The sequence below is a fragment of the Sorex fumeus genome, unplaced genomic scaffold (genome assembly GCF_029834395.1).
Source record: "Sorex fumeus unplaced genomic scaffold, SorFum_2.1 ptg000008l, whole genome shotgun sequence".
Lineage (NCBI taxonomy): Eukaryota > Metazoa > Chordata > Mammalia > Eulipotyphla > Soricidae > Sorex > Sorex fumeus.
This window is the reverse complement of record NW_026606065.1, coordinates 84261065-84279893: the sequence shown is the minus strand read 5'-3', so window position 1 is coordinate 84279893 and position 18829 is coordinate 84261065. Positions and strand designations below refer to the sequence as shown.

The window sequence follows — 18829 nt, the reverse complement described above, 5'->3', positions numbered from 1 at the left end:
GGTGTGGCCCCTGAAAAAAAGAAACAAATCTTCTGTTACCAGACAAAGGGTTCACAATGCTTTATAAAAGAAGAAACTCAAATGACCCTTTATAAAAGGTCTATTGTACATGTATAACTCGATTTGGGATAGTCTGTTAATAAAAATGTCACCGTCGGCCTGAATGTGGCTGTGTTTCTGGGATCTATTCATTCCGTGGTATTCTTTGCATTTGAAGACAACAAAGCAGATGTCATTGTTCTCCATGTAAGATTTAACAATAATTATAACAACAAATAACATCTGTATTCTTCATTATGTAAAAAAATTTTGACATATGCTAAGGTCAACATCATTCTTTGGCGGACCAGAGTAGTCACTCCTATTTTTTTAATTAAAAAAAATTTTTTTCAGTTTTGGGGTTACACCTTCTTCAGTGGCCAAGGGCTATTTATTCTCATGTCAATGCTTGGGGTCACTCTCAGTGGTGCTCAAGTTTCAAACCCTGGACTTCTGTATGTAAAGCATGCACTGGAGCCTTTTGAGCTTTCTCCCTGACCCAGTTACTCCATTTTATTTATATATTATGCATATATATATACAAATATATATATATATTGGCTTTTGCTTTTTGGCCACACCCTATGGTACTCAGAGTTTACTCTTGGCTCAGCTTTCAGGGATCACTCCTTATAGGCTATGGAGAATATATGGGGTGCCAGGTTTTCAACCAGGTTGGCAGCGTGCAGGGCAAATACCATACTCATACTATCACTCTGACTCCCTCCTAATGACTTTGAGACAATTAGCACCCTTAAAACTGTTCTTTGAGGGACAAGAGAGATAGTACAGCAGGCAGGGTGCTTGCCTTGCATGCAGTCAACTCAGGTTGGATCCCTGTCATTCCATATGGTACCCTGATCCCCAACCAGGAGTAGTGCAGAGCCAGGAGTAAGTCCTGAGCACCACTCTGCCAGGTGTGGCCCAAAAACAAGTAACTCTATTTTAAAGATTAAAAAAACAACAACAATAAAATCAAGGGTGACTTGCTGATTATCTCAAAAGCACACCACATAAAAGTAAAAGTAGGAGGGCCGGAGCAATAGTAGGGCATTTGCCTTACACGAAGCCAATCCAGGTTCCATCCCTGGCATTCCATATGATCCTCCAAGCCCACCAATTCCTGAGTGCAGAGCCAGGAGTAAATGCTGAACACGCTGTGTGTGGCCCAAAACGGATAAAATTTAAAAAGCTTTAAAAGTAAAAAAGGTGAAATTCAAAACAGGGTCTCCTTCTTCTAAAACCCATAATATCAACACAGATGACTTGCATGATAATATCAACAATCATTAGTCAAAGATATAGAAAAAGTTTCTATTACTTCAGCAACAGCTTTAAGTGGTTTACAGCTACTTTTCCCTAATGTAAATGAAAATATTAAATAGATTAAAACATCCTATGATGGATAAGCTATTGAGAGAAGTCTAATGAATTACTTAGAAAAGGAGAAATTCTATAACTTGAAAGCTTATAGAAAGTTATTTTCTTTCATAAAAATTGAAAATAACTTAGGCCTAAGAGATAGTACAGCAGATCAGGTGCTTGCCTTGCTTGCACCCAACCCAGCTTCGATCCCTGGCACCCATATGGTCCCCTGAGTCAACCATGAGCACTGCAGAGCACAGAGCCAGAAATAGGTCCTGAGTATCACCTGGTATGGCCCCTAAAACAGAAACAAACAAAATGGCCTTAATATAAAGTAAGTTTATCACCCAAGGTACTAGAAAAATTTCAAGATATTGTTGATTGTCAATTCATTTTGCCTTCTCTTAGATATGTTAAACTGCTGGATAACCAAACTGTAATTTACCTGTTCATTGCAGTGTAACATTAACTCCCACTTTGATATATTTATGGCAAAGATTGTTATAGAAAAGAAAAATGAAAAATGTAGAATGCTAAAGGAAGTTTCCAATTTGCTCAATCCATGACGTAGTAATGTGAATTTGGAATTAGAGCCATCTGATTGAAAAGGTAGTGTAGTGTGGTAACAAAACTTGGCTGAAGTAAAAAAAGGTCTTCTGCTTTTTTTTATGTGGGCTTGAAATATAGTTATTGACTTGTAGTTTTTTAGGTATGTAAAAGGTTTTAAATAAAGATCTCAAATCTCTTGGTATCCGTATTGTCCAGTCTGCAGCTGGGAACCCAAGGACCTCACTCCACCACCTACAGTCTTGTCTAGCTAATGCAGATCAACTTGCCTCTCTGGATTCTCTCCTTTAGGAATTGGAGCTGCCTATAATTGCCCTGCCTTGTTTACCCACTGTTATAAATATGAGTGTTATACATACTGCAAGTTGAAATTGATATTTGTCTCTCTTTGAATCTATCTAGATGGAGAGAGTTCTATCAAATTAGATTAGATGATAGTTCAAGTGCATATTCTATTATTAATGTAGTTCCAATGTAGTAGATTGGGTAAATTATTAGTTTTATTTTGTAGATTTAAGATAATGTACTACTTTTATTTTTAGCATCTGTGAGTATGTCCTTTTCTGTTTGTGAAAAAAATTATTTTCACATGGCAATAAGAAATGAAAGTTCTTCTAAATTAGAATTATTTGCCCTGGTCTTTTCCTTCCAGTGGTAACTTGTTCTTATTTTCTACACTTTATTTCTTTCTCTTTTTATTTTTTTAATTGAATCACTGTGAGATTCACAGTTACAAAGTTATTCATGATTGAGATTAATAGAATGATCCGGTGCCCTTCACCATTGTACATTCTCACCGCCAGTGTCCCCAGTTTCCCTCCTGCCACTCTTCCTACCTGCCCCCACCCCACCACCGCTCCAGTCTGCCTCTGTCAGGCACTTTCTTTTATCTCTGTTTCTGTCACTCGCTCCCTCTCTCTCTTCATTCTGGGCATTCTGGTTTGCAGTACTGAGAAGTTATTGTGTATATCCCTTTACCTACTTTCAGCACTCAATTCTTGTTTTTCTTGTTTTCTTCACTTTCTTGAAAGTAAATTAAAGTCCCAATTCACATTATGAGGATCCTTTACTATAAAGTCACATGGCTAGAAATTCTCCATTGCTTAGTGGAACAACTGGGATACAACTAGAACACTTGATAGATTTCAGAGACTTACATTTTTTTTTCATTTTGTTGCTTAAATCAAGACAAGGTGTAGAGGAAAATCAAATTCAGTTTCCTTATTGGCAAGTTTTGGGCTAGAATTGTGAAAAGTGAGTCATCAACTGGAGAGATGCAAATGTGGACTTTCAGTATTGTTTCAAAGGGATTGCCGGACAATTACATCTGTAAATGTGGAATAGGAAGTGAAAGGAACTCAGTACTAGGGAAAGAAAAAAAACATATGGGAAATACATATGACAGCATTAATGCTTAGAGGTTGGAGGACTGGTCAGTTCATTATTTTAGCAACATTTCCATTTACCATTGCCCTGGATACATTGAGAAATACAGGTACTGAATGAATCAAATCCATGGCAGGAGCATTAAAACCTAATTCCAGAAACATTGTTAGTATCTGTGTTCTCACTGGTAGCCATTATTTTGCTAATTCTTAAGTTCTACCATACCATCAGTTAGTTCAAATCTGCCATCCTGGGCTAATTTTAAGCACTTCCATGGTCTTTAGATATCTCCTTTTATTCTTTGGAAACATTTTCTAGGAAACTATATCAGAAACACCCTGAGATTAAAATCATTGTTCCATATATAGATTTTTAAAAACTAATGCTGGAAATTGGACTCAATTACACATATCCCATTCATTATATTCCATGGGGTTCTAACTACATTGTCATAGTGAATTACTAATGCTTAGCAAAGGGAAGGAAGGAAGGTGTGAATAATCCCCACAGTTACAATACCTGATGATAATTTTCATCACTGTTCCTGAGTCAGACAAAAGAACACAGAAGAGAATTTAAGGCTGGTGTTTGAAAGCTTAATCTTGAGGTCCTGGCATCAGACACCGCCACAGAAAGGGTTCAGAACTAAAAATAAATTGTGGCAAATGAAAACTTGTTCTAGAACTAATACAAGCAGACATCCTTGAGAATTCCTCTCTATTTTTTTGTTGTACCTTGATTATAATTTCAAACATATGTTATAACTCAGACTCTTGGCACCTTCTCTTTTATAATATTAAGTTGATATCTGGCACTCCAAACTGTTATGCTACCTTCACGTCTTCCCCCTTGAAGCAATAGCGTTTGGCTATGAGCACTAGGGAACAGATTCGTCCCTGTAACTCAAGAGACAACTGTATGTGAGAAATTGTCTCTAGCCAGCCAGATGATACTCACCGACAACTTAGCACTAGTGGTCCTATAAAAATGTATCATTCTCTTGTCAAATTTTTGTCAATCCATGGTCAACCCATTGCCTTTTATTTCTCATGAAAATAGAGTGTGATGTCTAATTTTAAGAATATATTCTCTGGAAAAGGGTAGGTACTATAGAAATCTGATCACAGGATGTGTGTCATCATCTTTATATCTTCTTTTTTTAATGACTTTTTGGACTCCATTATTTATTTATTCGTTAACCCCTTTTCTTCTTCCTCCCCACAGAACCCTATTCTTTCCCCCTTGTTTTTTTTCCCTTTTGGGGGATGAAAAATCTCTGGAACTGCAGATGAGAGCGCCTTTCACGTTTGTTTCCCCACATCTTTCCTTCCCCCACTTTCCCTCCTCCAGGGGTTTTTCATTCCAACTCTGGGATTTCCTTCCTCGTGGCCACTCCGATGGGGACTGAGTTCCCATCTTTATATTTCAATTATAATTTTTTCTTTGTTTTTTTTTTGGTTTGGGAGCCACACCCAGCAGTGCTCAGGGCTTACTCCTGGTTCTGTGCTCGGGAATCATTCCTAGCCTGCTTGGGGAACCATTTACAGTGCTGGAATGCAACCCACATCAGCTACATGCAAGGCAAGAATCTTGCCCTCCATACTCTTTCCAGTCCAATTATAACTTTTCATCATTAGTCCTGTTTTCAAACTACATTAAGTGTCTGTGGACAAATAGCTTACAGCTTGTATAAAAATACTATCAAAGAAGAAATTCTAGTACTTCTGTCCATTGTAGCATTTAGTGACCCCTGTCTGCTGATTTAAGGGGGTATTCTTAAAGGCAAACACAACTGAGAGAGTAGACAAAACTCTAACAATAAAGCTATATTCCCACCAGAGCTACATTAATCAGTTTAAAGCATTTTGAGATAAGCAGATTTATATGAAGATTAAGAGCATAAGCACTGAGACCAGACTGATATAGGCTAAAATTCTGCCTACATCTAGCACTGGGTAACTTTGGGTCAGTCACTTATTCTCTATAACCTCCGTTGCCTCCTCTGTGAGACAGCCCTCCTCCCCATCCCTACTCTTCCCCCCCACCATACACCCCACTTACCTTATAAGAACAGAAGGAAAATAAAATAACATTGTGTCTGGCACACAGCAAGAGCTGTAGAAACAAAGAAATTATGCAAAGCCCCACTGATATAATTTTCTACTTCAGTTTTAATTGAAACCTTGGAGAGATGAGTTCTGGGGTAGACTTGATGGTGGATAAGGAGTCTGGAGAGGGGATCTTAAGACAGAATGCCAATGACAGCCAAGTGCACTCATATCTCTACACACCATTGGTTCACGTCACTTTTAGGTATATCAGTTTTATTTGGCATATTCATATATAAAACCTCTGGGCTTTCTGTTGGAGTCAAAAAAAAAAAAGGCTCCAACCACTCCCAGATGACCTGCCCAGGCCATCCATATCCTGCACTGGTTTTCCCTTGCTGTGAAAGACAGTTGTATGCACACTTACTTTGAGACCTATAAATCAAAATAATTTTAATAGCCAAACACAACTTTCAGATTCCGGTTACTGCTGTCCTTAATTTTCATCCTTCTCAATCCAAACAGAAAGGTATTTTTCACTTATTTCTTGATCAACAATAAATCTGAGAATCTAAGATTTATAGGGGAGGGGAGCAAAGCTCTAGTAGTAGAACATTTGCCTTGCAAGTGTGAGACCCTGGTTTTGATCCCTGGCACAACAAAAAAATAAAGTAAAACAATAAAATAAAATAAAACAAACAGTCCTGGAATGTAAGTCAGTGGTATAGTCCTTGTCTTGCATGTTTGAAGCCCTAGTTTCAATCTCCAAAACCACATACACACAGACACACACAGACACAGAGAGAGAGAGAGAGAGAGAGAGAGAGAGAGAGAGAGTTCTGGAAGGCCCATGTAGATAAACTAGAGCTGACTTCATAAGAAAGGCAGTGCTTGACTGAGAGGTGAATAGCGAATGAAGGTCTGAGCTATGCTTTACCCCATTGTCTTCTGCTCCAGTTCACCTGAGTCCAAGTTTTCTGAGACCAAATGAAGGCATTAGAGTCTTAATTTGGGATCTCCAGTGTCTCCCAGTGCCCCTATATAACCTTCCCTTTCACATGGCCACCTACGAGTTTCTGGCTATACCCATATTCTTCCATGATGCATAAGCAGAAGACACCACAATTTTAAAAAGAAAATTGGCTCCCTGGGTTTAAAAAAAAATTGACCATCTCTTATAAAAAGAAATAACCAAAACTGGGAAAGAGAGAGCTGAGATATTTTTTACTCTTCTCTACTGCTTATTTGCCTTTATATGGGTGGTGCTCTGCAAAAGAGAATAATATGTATTTGATCCTCTGATGGGGAAATTCCTGTATCTCACCTCTAAGTTAGCAGTGGGAATGTGTTGTATTTATAAGCCTTTCTTACAACATCTGGAAAATGCATCAATTAATGAACAAGAACTGCTACATTGAATGGAAAATGCCAGAGTGCAGACTTCTATTACAAATAATTTCAGGGTAGACAGAATTAAATAGAGTCAACAAACAAAAGAAGGAAAGTTATAGAGCAGTGGTTTTCAACCACCAGTCACCAGAAATTTCATGTGGGTCTATGAAAAAGTTATTACCACTGAACACATGGTTTTCATCTTTCAATATTCAATTCAAAAACTTGAGCTGAAGAGATAGTGCAGGAGTTAAGGCATTTGCCTTGCATGTAGCTGACTGGTTCAGTCCCTGACACCGCATATGGTCCCCTAAGTACTGCCAGAAGTGATTCTTAAGCTCAGAGCGAGATGTGGCTTCAAAACCAAAACCTAATACCCAGATTGCTATTGTAAATAGTGTTTCTCATCTCTGCCTTTACTGTTCATGAACTATTTCTCCTGCTTTTATTGGTCCACAGGTATAAAATGTTAAAATTCACTGTTACAGAAAATTTGGAGTTACACACAGTCTTGCTGATTGAAAATGTTCAGAGTACCAATTTTTTATTCTTCTTGAGCTATAGATTAAGTATAGCATCAATCTGTCATTATTATGCACATAGCATTAATGTTAATTCATTGGATGGGCCAACAAAAATCCAATAAGTATAAAAGCAGTAAAATGGCGTCACATCTTCAGTAAAGGAAGCAGATGTTGGAGCACTTTCCAGTGACCAATCCACATTATTCATGCGAATTTGCCCCCCAAGCTTGCTCAGTGCTATCCACATGCACCTTCCATCTTTGAGCCTCCGACTCCTCTAGCCGCACCATCTTTCAAGTCTGGAAGCATTCATGCAGCCTTTAGAGTTTCAAAGTCTGAAACCAGTTATTGGAATCATAGGAGAGAGACTGCAAAGATTTATAAGTGACGCTATCAAACTTTTTTTTGGTAATTTTAAATATGAAAACTAAGCCCTTTCATTCTTTTTCCCCTAGATCATAGACATTACTTTTTTTTATAAGATTTGGTTCAATGTAAAAACTCTCAACCATGTACATTATATTGCTGTGTGTTATCTTTAATAGAACACAGCAACATAAGTCTTTCTGTGGTATAAATTTGCATGTCATTTTTGAGATCATGGCTTGGAAGGTGCTTTATATTCAGACAGAGTCACATAAATTTGACTGCTCATGTTTCTTCAGGGGCTGATTTGTCCAAGAGCAGAACTAAAATCTATTGGAACGGCATTGTATTTGTTCCTGATATATACTAGGAATGGAAAACTGAGTGATTTAATCATGCCACAGCACATGGCCTTCTTAGGGAGTTTCCTAGGACTCTGGGTGCCTTCAACACCACTAGGCTGTGCTGCCTGATTCCTGGAGCTTGTCCAAGAAATGCTCCGGCAAACCCTTCTTGTCTGCCCTTGCTTAATATGGTCCTTCTCTATCCAAGCAGACTTCTTAAGCGGATGCCTTTCATGCTTTGGGCACTATCCCCTCTCGGGTAGGCTGGGTCTCACCTGTCCTTCTCACTCCCCAGGAACACAGCACCTCACAGAGTAGGACGTGAGGTTCTGCATCTGGGCTTCAGGTCTCTTATTGTGATGCCAGCAGCCCGAGATAAATCTCACCCAGGTCGGATGTCAGAGTCCCCGGTCTCCCCAGGACCTGCTTTCCTGTTATTTTTCCACTCTTGCTGGGGCTCTACCAGGGGAGAGCCTTGGGAACCCCAGTGCACATAGCTCTTTGTTGCTGGGTGAATGGGATCACTTGATTGTGCTGCTTTTCTCAAGTATCTTGGGACTGTTCAAACAGTTCTTTGTCCTATTACTAGCTAAAATTTCCTTTTGTTTTGCAGACGGCGAGCTCCTTGATTGTGGCTGACTCTAAAATATCTGGAATCTACAGTTGCATGGCTTCCAATAAAGTAGGAACTGTGGAGCGAAGCATAAGATTTTATGTCACAGGTAAGACACTTGCCTATGCCAGTCACCAGCAAAACAAGTGATCTTTGCTCTCTTCAGCCTTGGCTGCCTCTGGTTGCTCTTATAAATTGAGCGATTCACATTTTTCTTTAAAAAGGGGGGAAAAAAGAAAGAAAACATCCCATAGAATTGTTTAAGGTGGGGGACCTTCATCCTTATTCTCAGGACTCAAATGCATGTTAGGGTCTCTTAGAGAGTTAGTTCCTTGAATTCTCTTCTAGAGCTGTTTGTGTCCATCTTCCTTCCAGGCTGGATTGAGAACTGAGAATTCTTGCATGTGTATTTTGAACTCTCTTCCCTACCTAGCAGAGAGTTTGGCTCACAGCACTTGTTCAATAATGATCCAGGAAATCAGTTGCAGGACATGTGATGACTTGTTTTAAACCAAGAAGCTGATCGTTTTACAGCTTAAATAGCTTCAACTTTGTGGGGAAGGAGGGGAATGAAGCTCTCCAGTAGAAATCTAAAACAGAATTTTATCAACAATAATTCATCTACTTTGGGATAGCATTTGAGAATTTTTAGCCTTTGGTTTGACAGTCTGCAAATCGTAAAACTTCCAAGGTACACAAATGGCACTCCCTATGTCCCTGCATAGATGCAGGAAGGAAGTTAGTAGCTCAAAGTATAAAAACAATTGCCTGGCTCCCCACACTCCCCCAATTTTTGGAGGAAACCTGGGGAGGTTGCCAACTCTCTGGAAACTTCGCGCTGCACTGGTCAGGCTGCAGAATTCTCCAGAAAGAAATAGGCAGATCCAGGATCATGAGACAGATGGATAGCCAGCTCACAGGGAGCCTCCTATTCTCTTAGCTGCCCCTTGGAGGAATCCCTGAGGAGCTTCTCACGGAGCCTTGGAGCTGGAAGGAACTTTAGAGGCTGCTCTTTTTCCTGTCTCCTGCATGTTCCAGATGAGGAAATGGCATTTGGAGAGGTGAAGGGCACAAGGCCGTGCTGTCCCCCACATAGTTCGCCCCTCCCCCCGCAACCCATTCAAGAAGTAGAAGGAACGTCATCTTTGTGTTCTTTCCAAGGAGGAAAGAGAACTTTTTTTTGAGAAGAATACCCATCACAGCTTTCCACAGATTGGTTCTCTAATCCATGTCAGATGACTTGAAATAATTGAATATAAAGTTTTGGACTGTCCTTCAGAGTTGATTGGAAACAAGTTATCCTCTAAATTTCTATAAACTGTGTGTCTGATTTAGAGTGCCAAAGATAGAACAATTCTTCTAGTCTGAACATTCAGGTTTATACAGATTTAGTGGATGCTATGAACCAAGCATTTGAAAGGGTGTCGGTGAAACCCTGTTTTTCTAGGAAGATATTTGTAATACCAAGAAATGAAAGAAATGTTAAATTATACACAAAACACCTAGCATCTAAAGGTATATGCAGAAGGAATGTGGCAAATTAACTTTCCATCATTGAGACACGTATGTAATTATTATACATTCTAGTGAGCACATTTTTTCAACAGGGAATTAACTATTTAAATCAAGATCCAAAGTTGTTATTTTCCCATATTTTATTTACTGAAATAAAAAGAAAACAGCATTATTTATACTAAATATCTTACCCACTATAAAGCAGTTTCAGGGTTTTTATTTTAAATTAACTGAACATTAGTTAAATACAATGCAGGTCTTCACATAACAGCCTCCTCAGTTGTGCCAATCAGTAGCTGAGTGAGGGCTGGCGGGAGCCCTAGGGCATGGTGCAGGTCAAATGTGCTGAGCAGGAAGCAGGGCTGGAGGTGGGAGCAGCATGGGGGTTGGGTTCAGGATAACGCTGATACCATTGGAGAGAGGAGGTGCCCTCACATTTCTATGCACCCATTTGTCTTGCGCAGAAGCTGCACTCATCCAGGCAGCACCTACTCGCTTCAGAGGGGCTTGGATGTGCGCATGGACCAGCTCTCTGATCCCAGGAGATCAGATCTAGAGAAGAGACTGAATGAAGAAAGTCTAGAAACAGGCCTGAGATCATCTTAGAGCGAATTCTGAAATCTCAGAGACACTCCCATACACGATATATGAATGGAGTGACAGGGGCTCTAGGTGGGCATGCCTTCTTGGGTCCTCAAAACTCTTATATTGTAGAAAGACGTATAGAACAGCACCATCCAGCAAGCTGGGACTGGGACCCTTTCCACCTGACCTGCGCTAAAGAAGCTGCAGTGAGAACAAGGGACCATTATGCTCCTTTCTCCATTGTCCAGAACCCCAGGAAGACTGATGGATGCCCAGTGCTCACTGCAGCCCTACATCCAGCTTCCCAGTCTACTGAGGGTTTCCATGGCTGCACTAAGCTTCTGTGCATGGTGTTGCTGAAAAGTCCCAGCTGATAAAACTGATATCCTGCTGAATTCAGAAAAAAATTCCCTTCCACCTCCTACCACTTGGCTACAATTTACACCCTTGGGATGTTGAAAACTGTTCTACTCCCCAGTCTTGTCCATAGGAAAGAGCAATGAGTGTTCAACTTGAATGTACCCACTTGAAGTTTGCATCTTTCTTCTAGAAATTCAAGAGCTTTCATCTTAAAATTGAGCACAGATTCACCCAATCAAACCCTTAAGGCCTGGAATGAAACTTCTCTGAATTATTTTCTACCAGTCCTAAACAGTTCTAGTTTTCACTGGTGGTGATAGATTAATGTTCTTAAGAATGTTGACTCTTACATGTCTTTTCTTTTTTCTGGAAAATGAATGTGTATTTGTTTAGCTTTTATACTTGATTAGTGTGGGTAATGCTGTAAAAGAGCTGGAGTGATAGCACAGCGGTAGGGCGTTTGCCTTGCACACAGCCAACATGGCCGACCCGAGTTCGATTCCTCTGCCCCTCTCGGAGAGCCCGGCAAGCTACCGAGAGTATTCGATATGCCAGACACAGAAACAACAAAGTCTCCAATGGAGACGTTACTGGGCCCGCTCGAGCAAATCGATGATCAATGGGAGGGCCTTTACCTTTACCTTTTACCTTAAATCAGATTCTTGAATCTCTTTTAAACATTTTTTTTTTAAAAAAAGACTGTTTATGTGTGTTACCACATCACGCCACCTTACAGCACAGCGCATTTGCCTCCCCTCAGCTTTTTAGTCATCTCACACCCTCTTGGGGAATCTCAGTTTCTACCGTCAGTCTCTTTTTATTTATTTTATTTATTTTGGAGCCACACCCATCAGTGGTCAGGGGATACTTATGTGCATTAAGGAATGACTCCTGGTGGTGCTCGGAAGTCCATGTGGGATGCTGGGAATCGAACCTGGGTTAGCTATATGCAAGGCGAGCCCCCTACCCATTGTACTATCACTCCAGGTCCTCTATAGTCAGTCTTTTGGTTTGTTTTCATTAGACTTTGCTCACTTGTTTTGTTTCTTTATATTCTATGTATGTCTGAGATCAGAATGCATATTGATATTTGTTTAATCACAATACTTCTTATTTAATATACAGAAACAACTTCCAAATAATAGTGTCACCTTCCAAACAGTGAGAACCAATTAGCTGTGGCCATTAGAATCCTTCATTGCCTCAACTCTAAACTATGGTATTCACTTAAAATACATCATATACTCAAAACAGCAAAAACTTCTAGTAGTCATATTCTTCAATAATATTCCATTCATTCCACAGTAGAAGTAAAAGGAATTTTTTCATTTAATAATTGAAATTCCTTCCTTTTTTTCATAACTGTTTGTATTTGTCTTAACTCAATCCACATATTTGATCTGATCAAGTCAAGAAGTCTATCCCAGATGTGCACCTTGGGGAATAGTAATAAATGAATCTTTCACTTAACCCAGGATTAAGTGTATCTTCTGGCCAAGGATTGATTCTTCTCATGACAGCTCATAGATGCCATGGATGTGTTATGTTAGTTAATGGATGGATATGGGTTATTGCAAGGATTGCACAGAATCTGCAACAGATACTAAAGTGTGGGAATATTTCTTGTTTTCACTTTCAGAGTTCAGAAGCAATTCTTTCTTGGCCTGTTTTTGTACTCAGTCAAAAAAAGTCAACATGAATTATGGGGATAAATCCCACTGGGTTCATTAACTAGTTTAGGACATTTTATTTATCATCTTCCATGGCTTAAAAGAGAATACCAAAGGTTTTATGCTGATTGATCTGAATGATAAAGTATCAGTCTGAAGAGGCAGTTTGATAGCACACAGCAAGTTACCTTCAGTAGCCATGTCCTTCACGTGAGAAACATACCTTAAAACCTGTGTGGTTCTTTTTCTCTTCCTCTGTGTGTGTGTTTGCTCTTTTGCTGGCACTCAGCATGACTATGGGTGTGTAGGCAATTACTGGGGGTGAAACAGGAACAGCTCTGCCTTATCTCCCTGGTTTCCCAATGTCACTAAATGCATTTTATTTTGAGATTCCTGGTGGTGCTTGGCAAAGATAAACAAAATCTTCCATCAGGAAACCTGTGAGCTATTTCCACAGGAAGTTTCAAATCACTAAAGTAAATAGAAACTCTCTACATGATCTCAATGGTGTTACTTGGACTCGCCTGGGTTCTAATGACCAGGAGGAGCCCGCAGAGTTGGGAAGTCTGGGGTCTTTTCAGAAATGAGTTAATTGCACCCACTGTACATTGTGCCTATTGTCGTATCTGTGTAAAAGTTGATTGCTAATGTTTCACCCTCCAAACTTGGAAAATGTTCCAGATATAAAAAGCTGCTGAACTAGAGGGACTATTTCTGACACCTTATTGTTGTGTTAAAAATGACCATCAGCTGCTCCTGCATCTTCTGGCACATTCTTAGATTTTCATTGTAAAAGCAGGAAAACCTCCACTGATCTCCTCTCTCTCCAGCCATTGACAGCTTCATAGGCCTCTGTTACCACCCGCTCCCAGGTTTCAAATGAATACTTTGGCATTTCTTCAGACGTGACACTTTATAATAAAGCCAAAGGCCAGAAAAATCAGAAAAACAAGCAAAGTGAGTGAGATTTAGGAAAGAGTTGATATGATATCTAATTTTGGACTATTGTCCCCTTAAGGTTTAAAGGTTTCTTTAGAGCTTTGTGTGCGAAGGATAATAATAATAACAGCATAACATTGAGCTTTTCATCTTCAAAGTACTTTGTAAAACGTTGGCCCAAATTCTTTGCTCAAATACAGATCCGCCACTAGTAACAAGCAAGGGGAGGGTTTTGAGAGCAGTTCAGTTCAGGGCCAATAGCCAGTGGTGTTTTTTTTTTTAATCTTGTGGTAAAATGATCTCAAATGAGACTGAGGAACTCTCAGCACAAAATCTAAATAATGATCTCAGGCAAGAAAACTCAGAGGAGAGTTCAGAGAGTATTAGTAGAGGGACTTGTGAGATGGAGATTGGCAGTGAGAAACGGACATGGGAGGAAATGGCTTTTAATGATGTTATCACTTGGAGTAAATGTTTCCTATGCCTTTTAGAACCAATTTTATTTGTAAAATTATTCTCTGCCACCCTCTCCTGGACTCCTTACTTTGGACTTGGACAACTCTTCAAGCCTTGTTGTCTGTGGTGTCAGAAGCGAGCCTGACTCTGTCCTGAGTTGAATGCTCACTCTAACAGAGATCAAGACTAGTGACTGCGTGCTTCCTTCTTTGCCTGCCCCCCACCCTGTGCCAAGCAAGAGCAGGGAAGGTCCCAGATCAGCAGACTGAGGAGAATTCTGTCCATGTAGTGTGGGAAATGGGAAGGCGGCTGCTGTTGACTGGAAATGCTCAGGATTCAAGTGGCACTGACTAAAGCGTCCAAGTTCAGACTTTGAGTCTCCTTGCTTGGATCCGACACTTCCTCTTCTCACAACTCCTTTGGGATGAATTTGGGCGTGAAAGCATAGTTGGTGTCTAGCACAACTTGCTCATATATGTCTTCCCTATTCTTCCCATCTCAAATGCCTACTTACCAGTAAGAGTTCTACATGTGCTAAGATGTGAGAAACCTAGTTATCATCCTAACTGGTTTTTAAAAATTCTGTTTTGAAGACAGCATATTTGAGCAAATAAGAAATATTTTCATCCTCCTATCTGGACCTTTTTGTTTTGCGTTTCCTCTCTGGATCTTTATGAAATGGAGTTAGCAGGTTCCTACCTTCTGTATCTGATGAGTTCCCCTAAAATAGAAAGATAGTCCACCTTTCTAGGCTGATATTGAGGATTTGATAGGATCAGTTTTTAAAAGCTTTGGATGTCTCATGATGAGATGTGATTTCATTATGACTCTCTACAAACTGAAGGTCTTTTTTCTTTTATAGATGTGCCAAATGGATTTCATATCAACTTGGAAAAAATGCCTGCAGAAGGAGGAGACCTGAAACTGTCTTGCACAGTTAATAAGTTCTTATACAGAGACATTACTTGGATTTTGCTGCGAACAGTCAATAATCGAACAATGCATCACAGTATTAGCAAGCAAAAAATGGCTGTCACAAACGAGTACTCCGTTACTCTTAAACTCGTCATCAAGAATGTGTCCCTGGAAGATTCAGGCACCTATGCCTGCAGAGCCAGAAACATATTCACAGGGGAAGAAACCCTGCAGAAGAAAGAAGTTACAATTAGAGGTGAGCACTGCAACAAAAAGGCTGTTTTCTCTCGGATCTCCAAATTTAAAAGCACAAGGAATGATTGTACTACACAAAGTAATGTAAAACATTAAAGGACTCCTTAAAAAGTAACAGTTGTCTCATATCATCTTGATTTATTGTCACTGTTGCTAATTTTCCGGCTCAGAGGAGATGCTCCTCCCAAAATGAGTTTGGAGATGATAGGAATAATAATGAGACCCCCCAGTGCCAGCTCTGGGGTCCCCAGTCAGGCTGAGGCTCTCAGGGCCAACTGGGTGCGCGTTTGGATTTGGAGGATCCCACAGTGCCTTTTCTGTTTTTGCGCTTTCTGCTGTCTTCTCCTGCCTGATACACAACAACTTGAGACTGATCCTTTCCTTCTACTTTGATGCCAACTTCTTTTTATTTTTAAGTTTTGAAAGCTGCACAAACTGAATAATTTAAACAAATGCTGGTTTCTGCCAAAGATGGACATGAATCAGTTCACTTTTCCACCTCAGAATAAGTACAGTTGAATTTAAGACTCTGTCGGACCTCTGCCTGGTTTTATTTTGTACTATTGCATCTGCTCTTGATTTGTAAATAGCATCCAGATAGCAAGTGATAATGCTTATTTATTTGAAAATGCTTTTGTTTTTAACATTAAGCACATTACTCTTCAACTGGAGTTACTAAACTGGGCCCCAGAGGTGCAAGATGTTGATGTAATTCAGCAGTGTTAAAGCTTTATCACAGTAAGAATTACAAAAGTCCATCCAATAAACCTACTTCCTCCTTGTCATAAAATTCTGGGTAGCTAGTGGACTATACAGTCGTTGATAGCACCTAAGAGAAAGTGAATTAGACCTCAGATTGAAATATTTTGTCCCCGGCTATCCTGTTTAATGAATTGATGACAATCAAAGATCAGGACAATTAATTTATCAAGTAAATCAAGGCTACTGTGAGCAGAGACTTGGTAAATCCTTTCTTCCAAATTTTGTTCATCTAGAAGTTCACCTTCCCCCTAGGTAAATGTTAATAGGATTTTTTTAATCTGACTTTTCCAAATTTTCCAAATGGTAAACCTAAATTTAAGCAGAAGTTAATCTTTTAGACATTCTTAACACTTCAAAATCAAGAGAGATTTAAATCTCATTTTAAATTTGTATTGGGGGAAAGTAACTTTTTCACCGACTTCATATCCATTGTTCTGTTGTTTTCATTTATGATTGATCATATGTGACTTTCATGAACGATTGGAAAACAAACTATAATGACCAAAATAGCCATGGCTGAGAACACAGTGGCTGGGTCGTTCAATAGGAGGTGACAGTATGACAACTTTTCAGGCTTGGGAACACACCAGACTGTTTCCTTCTTTAGGTAACAGACTCTGTCCCACGGTTAAACTTGTCTTTCACGTGGGAATTGCTTTTGTCAAGTATGAAAGAGTAAACAATAGCATTTCCCCCAGAATGCCAGTTTTATGAAGTCCCAAATGCTCTGAAAACAATTAGCAACCTGGAAGTTGTCAGCCCAAAGGAAAGAATAATCAATTGTATCTTGAAATTTTACCTATGTCTCTTTGGGCCTGGTGTTTTTGTTCATTATAACTCTGTGTTCTCTCAGGAAACAGTGCCCCAGCACCCTAGAATTTGGGGCCTTCACTCTGTAGTAAAGCTAACAAAGTAAGTGGGCTGCTGAAGAGGTGTTAATTTTAAAAATGGTGAACTGGATATGCAGAGGCTGTCATTTTTCCCCCTCCAAGTTACAGTCGCAATTTTTGTGGGAGAGGGGAAATGTGAATTTAGAATGTTAAGAATTAGAATTCTATTGTAAGAATTAGAATGTTAAGAATTCCATAGGGCAATTCAATGTCAGCTGCAAAATCAATCCTTCCAGAGACTTCAAGAAACAGGAAGTGATTGGGTGGTTTGGGTTTTTATTAGTTACTTTGTGGATATGCAGGGAAGGGAGGAGCAAGATTTAGGCAAATTGAATCTAATCAGAGAATGATTGAAATGAAGTAGAGGGTACAAAGCTGGTTCCTGGGTCCCTTTTGAAAGAAGCAATAGAAACTCTGTGTTTAAGCCACCTAGCAGATCTTGGGGCTGCAGCATTGAAAAGTATATGAGCCCAGTGGACAGATAGCTTTGGCTACTGATGAACAGCAGAAATGTTCCATTCATTCTGATTTTTCTCCATTTGAAGGGATAGGCTCCACTTTAAGTTTTAGAAAGTCATGATTTCCAAGCAAGTAACCGAGTTTTGAAAATATGAGTTTGATGTACCTTTCTCATTTAAACCATCAAACCAGTTTGATGGTTTAAATTAATACGATTAATATCATATGTCCATTAGAGATTAGTAAAATATGATTGATCTTTGGTTGTTGGTCATTTAGAAATGAGCCAAACCTGAGACTTGTCAAGTTGGATAACTTTGTTCAGAAATGGGTACCAAGGGAAAAAAAGTCATAATGCTATATGTTTCAGATTTGCTTTATATTTAATTGAGAGGTCTGTGTTTATTTCTGCAGTCCTTTTGTGCTTCTCTTGTTTGAAGTTTGTGTAGTACAGACTGCATTTTGGGGCGTTTTCATGATTTATGCTCCAATAAAAAAAAATCTCCAACGTAATGCATTGTTTTCTAATGCACCTATTGGAGAAGTCCTAATCCTGTCTGTGCTGATGTTATAGTTTATAGCTATGAAAATAATGTGGGTGTTGTAGCCCCATAGCCACACTTCCCTTGTTATAATAAGGCCTTTGAGTAACACAAAGATAAAATATGGTAGAGAGGAAGCTATTAAAAGTCTAATTCAGTGAGCCAGCTCTGAGCCTTAAATGAGATTTGTCAAAGTTGACTTGCTACTGTAGAAGATACTAATTAGTAATAATGAGACAGATATTTATTATGTTAGCATGTTTCACTGATGTGTTTGAGGTTTTTACCATGGAAAATGTCAAAATTGTAACAATCAAGCATGTAAGAATTGTAATATGGAAGGTTCTGATACATGCTCCATTTTCAAGTAGGACCCGTGCTTTGACGCTTGTGCAGAATTTGAATGCAGAAATACTGAACTGGTTCTGCCTCAGGAGGCAAAGTAGGCCAGGAAAGATGCAGCCAACAAGGGTCAAGGACCACTGTGCCATCACTCATGCCACCCTGTGTTCGAAGAGTTTATAAACAGAGCGCTGCCTTCAACACTCTCTTTGCCTTCAGAGTTCATGTTGTATCAAATAAGAATCTCAAAAGCTATGGAAATCAAAATTGAACAAGAAGCCTATGTCTCCTAACAGAGAATAACACTGCCATGTTATATCCTATGTCAACATGTGATGAAAGTTATGTGATCAATATACTTTTGAATTTGAGATTTCTAAATTGCTGTCATGAATGCTAATCCTGAGAGTTTCCCTGCAGGAATAAAAAGAGAAAGGTTTTGGGACTCGGCAGAATCCTGCAGGGACCTGGAATCAAAGCCATTGCCATGTGTCA

At 39.4% G+C, this 18829-nt stretch overlaps 1 protein-coding gene across 1 annotated transcript in view; it reads left to right on the top strand.

The window, feature by feature from the left end:
* The window catches only part of FLT1 (fms related receptor tyrosine kinase 1), a 210258-nt gene that overhangs the window by 103473 nt on the left and 87956 nt on the right, over window positions 1-18829 (top strand). The window contains 2 exon segments of the mRNA XM_056108631.1: window positions 8645-8753; window positions 15032-15340. Of these exon segments, the coding sequence (XP_055964606.1) occupies window positions 8645-8753; window positions 15032-15340 (418 nt within the window).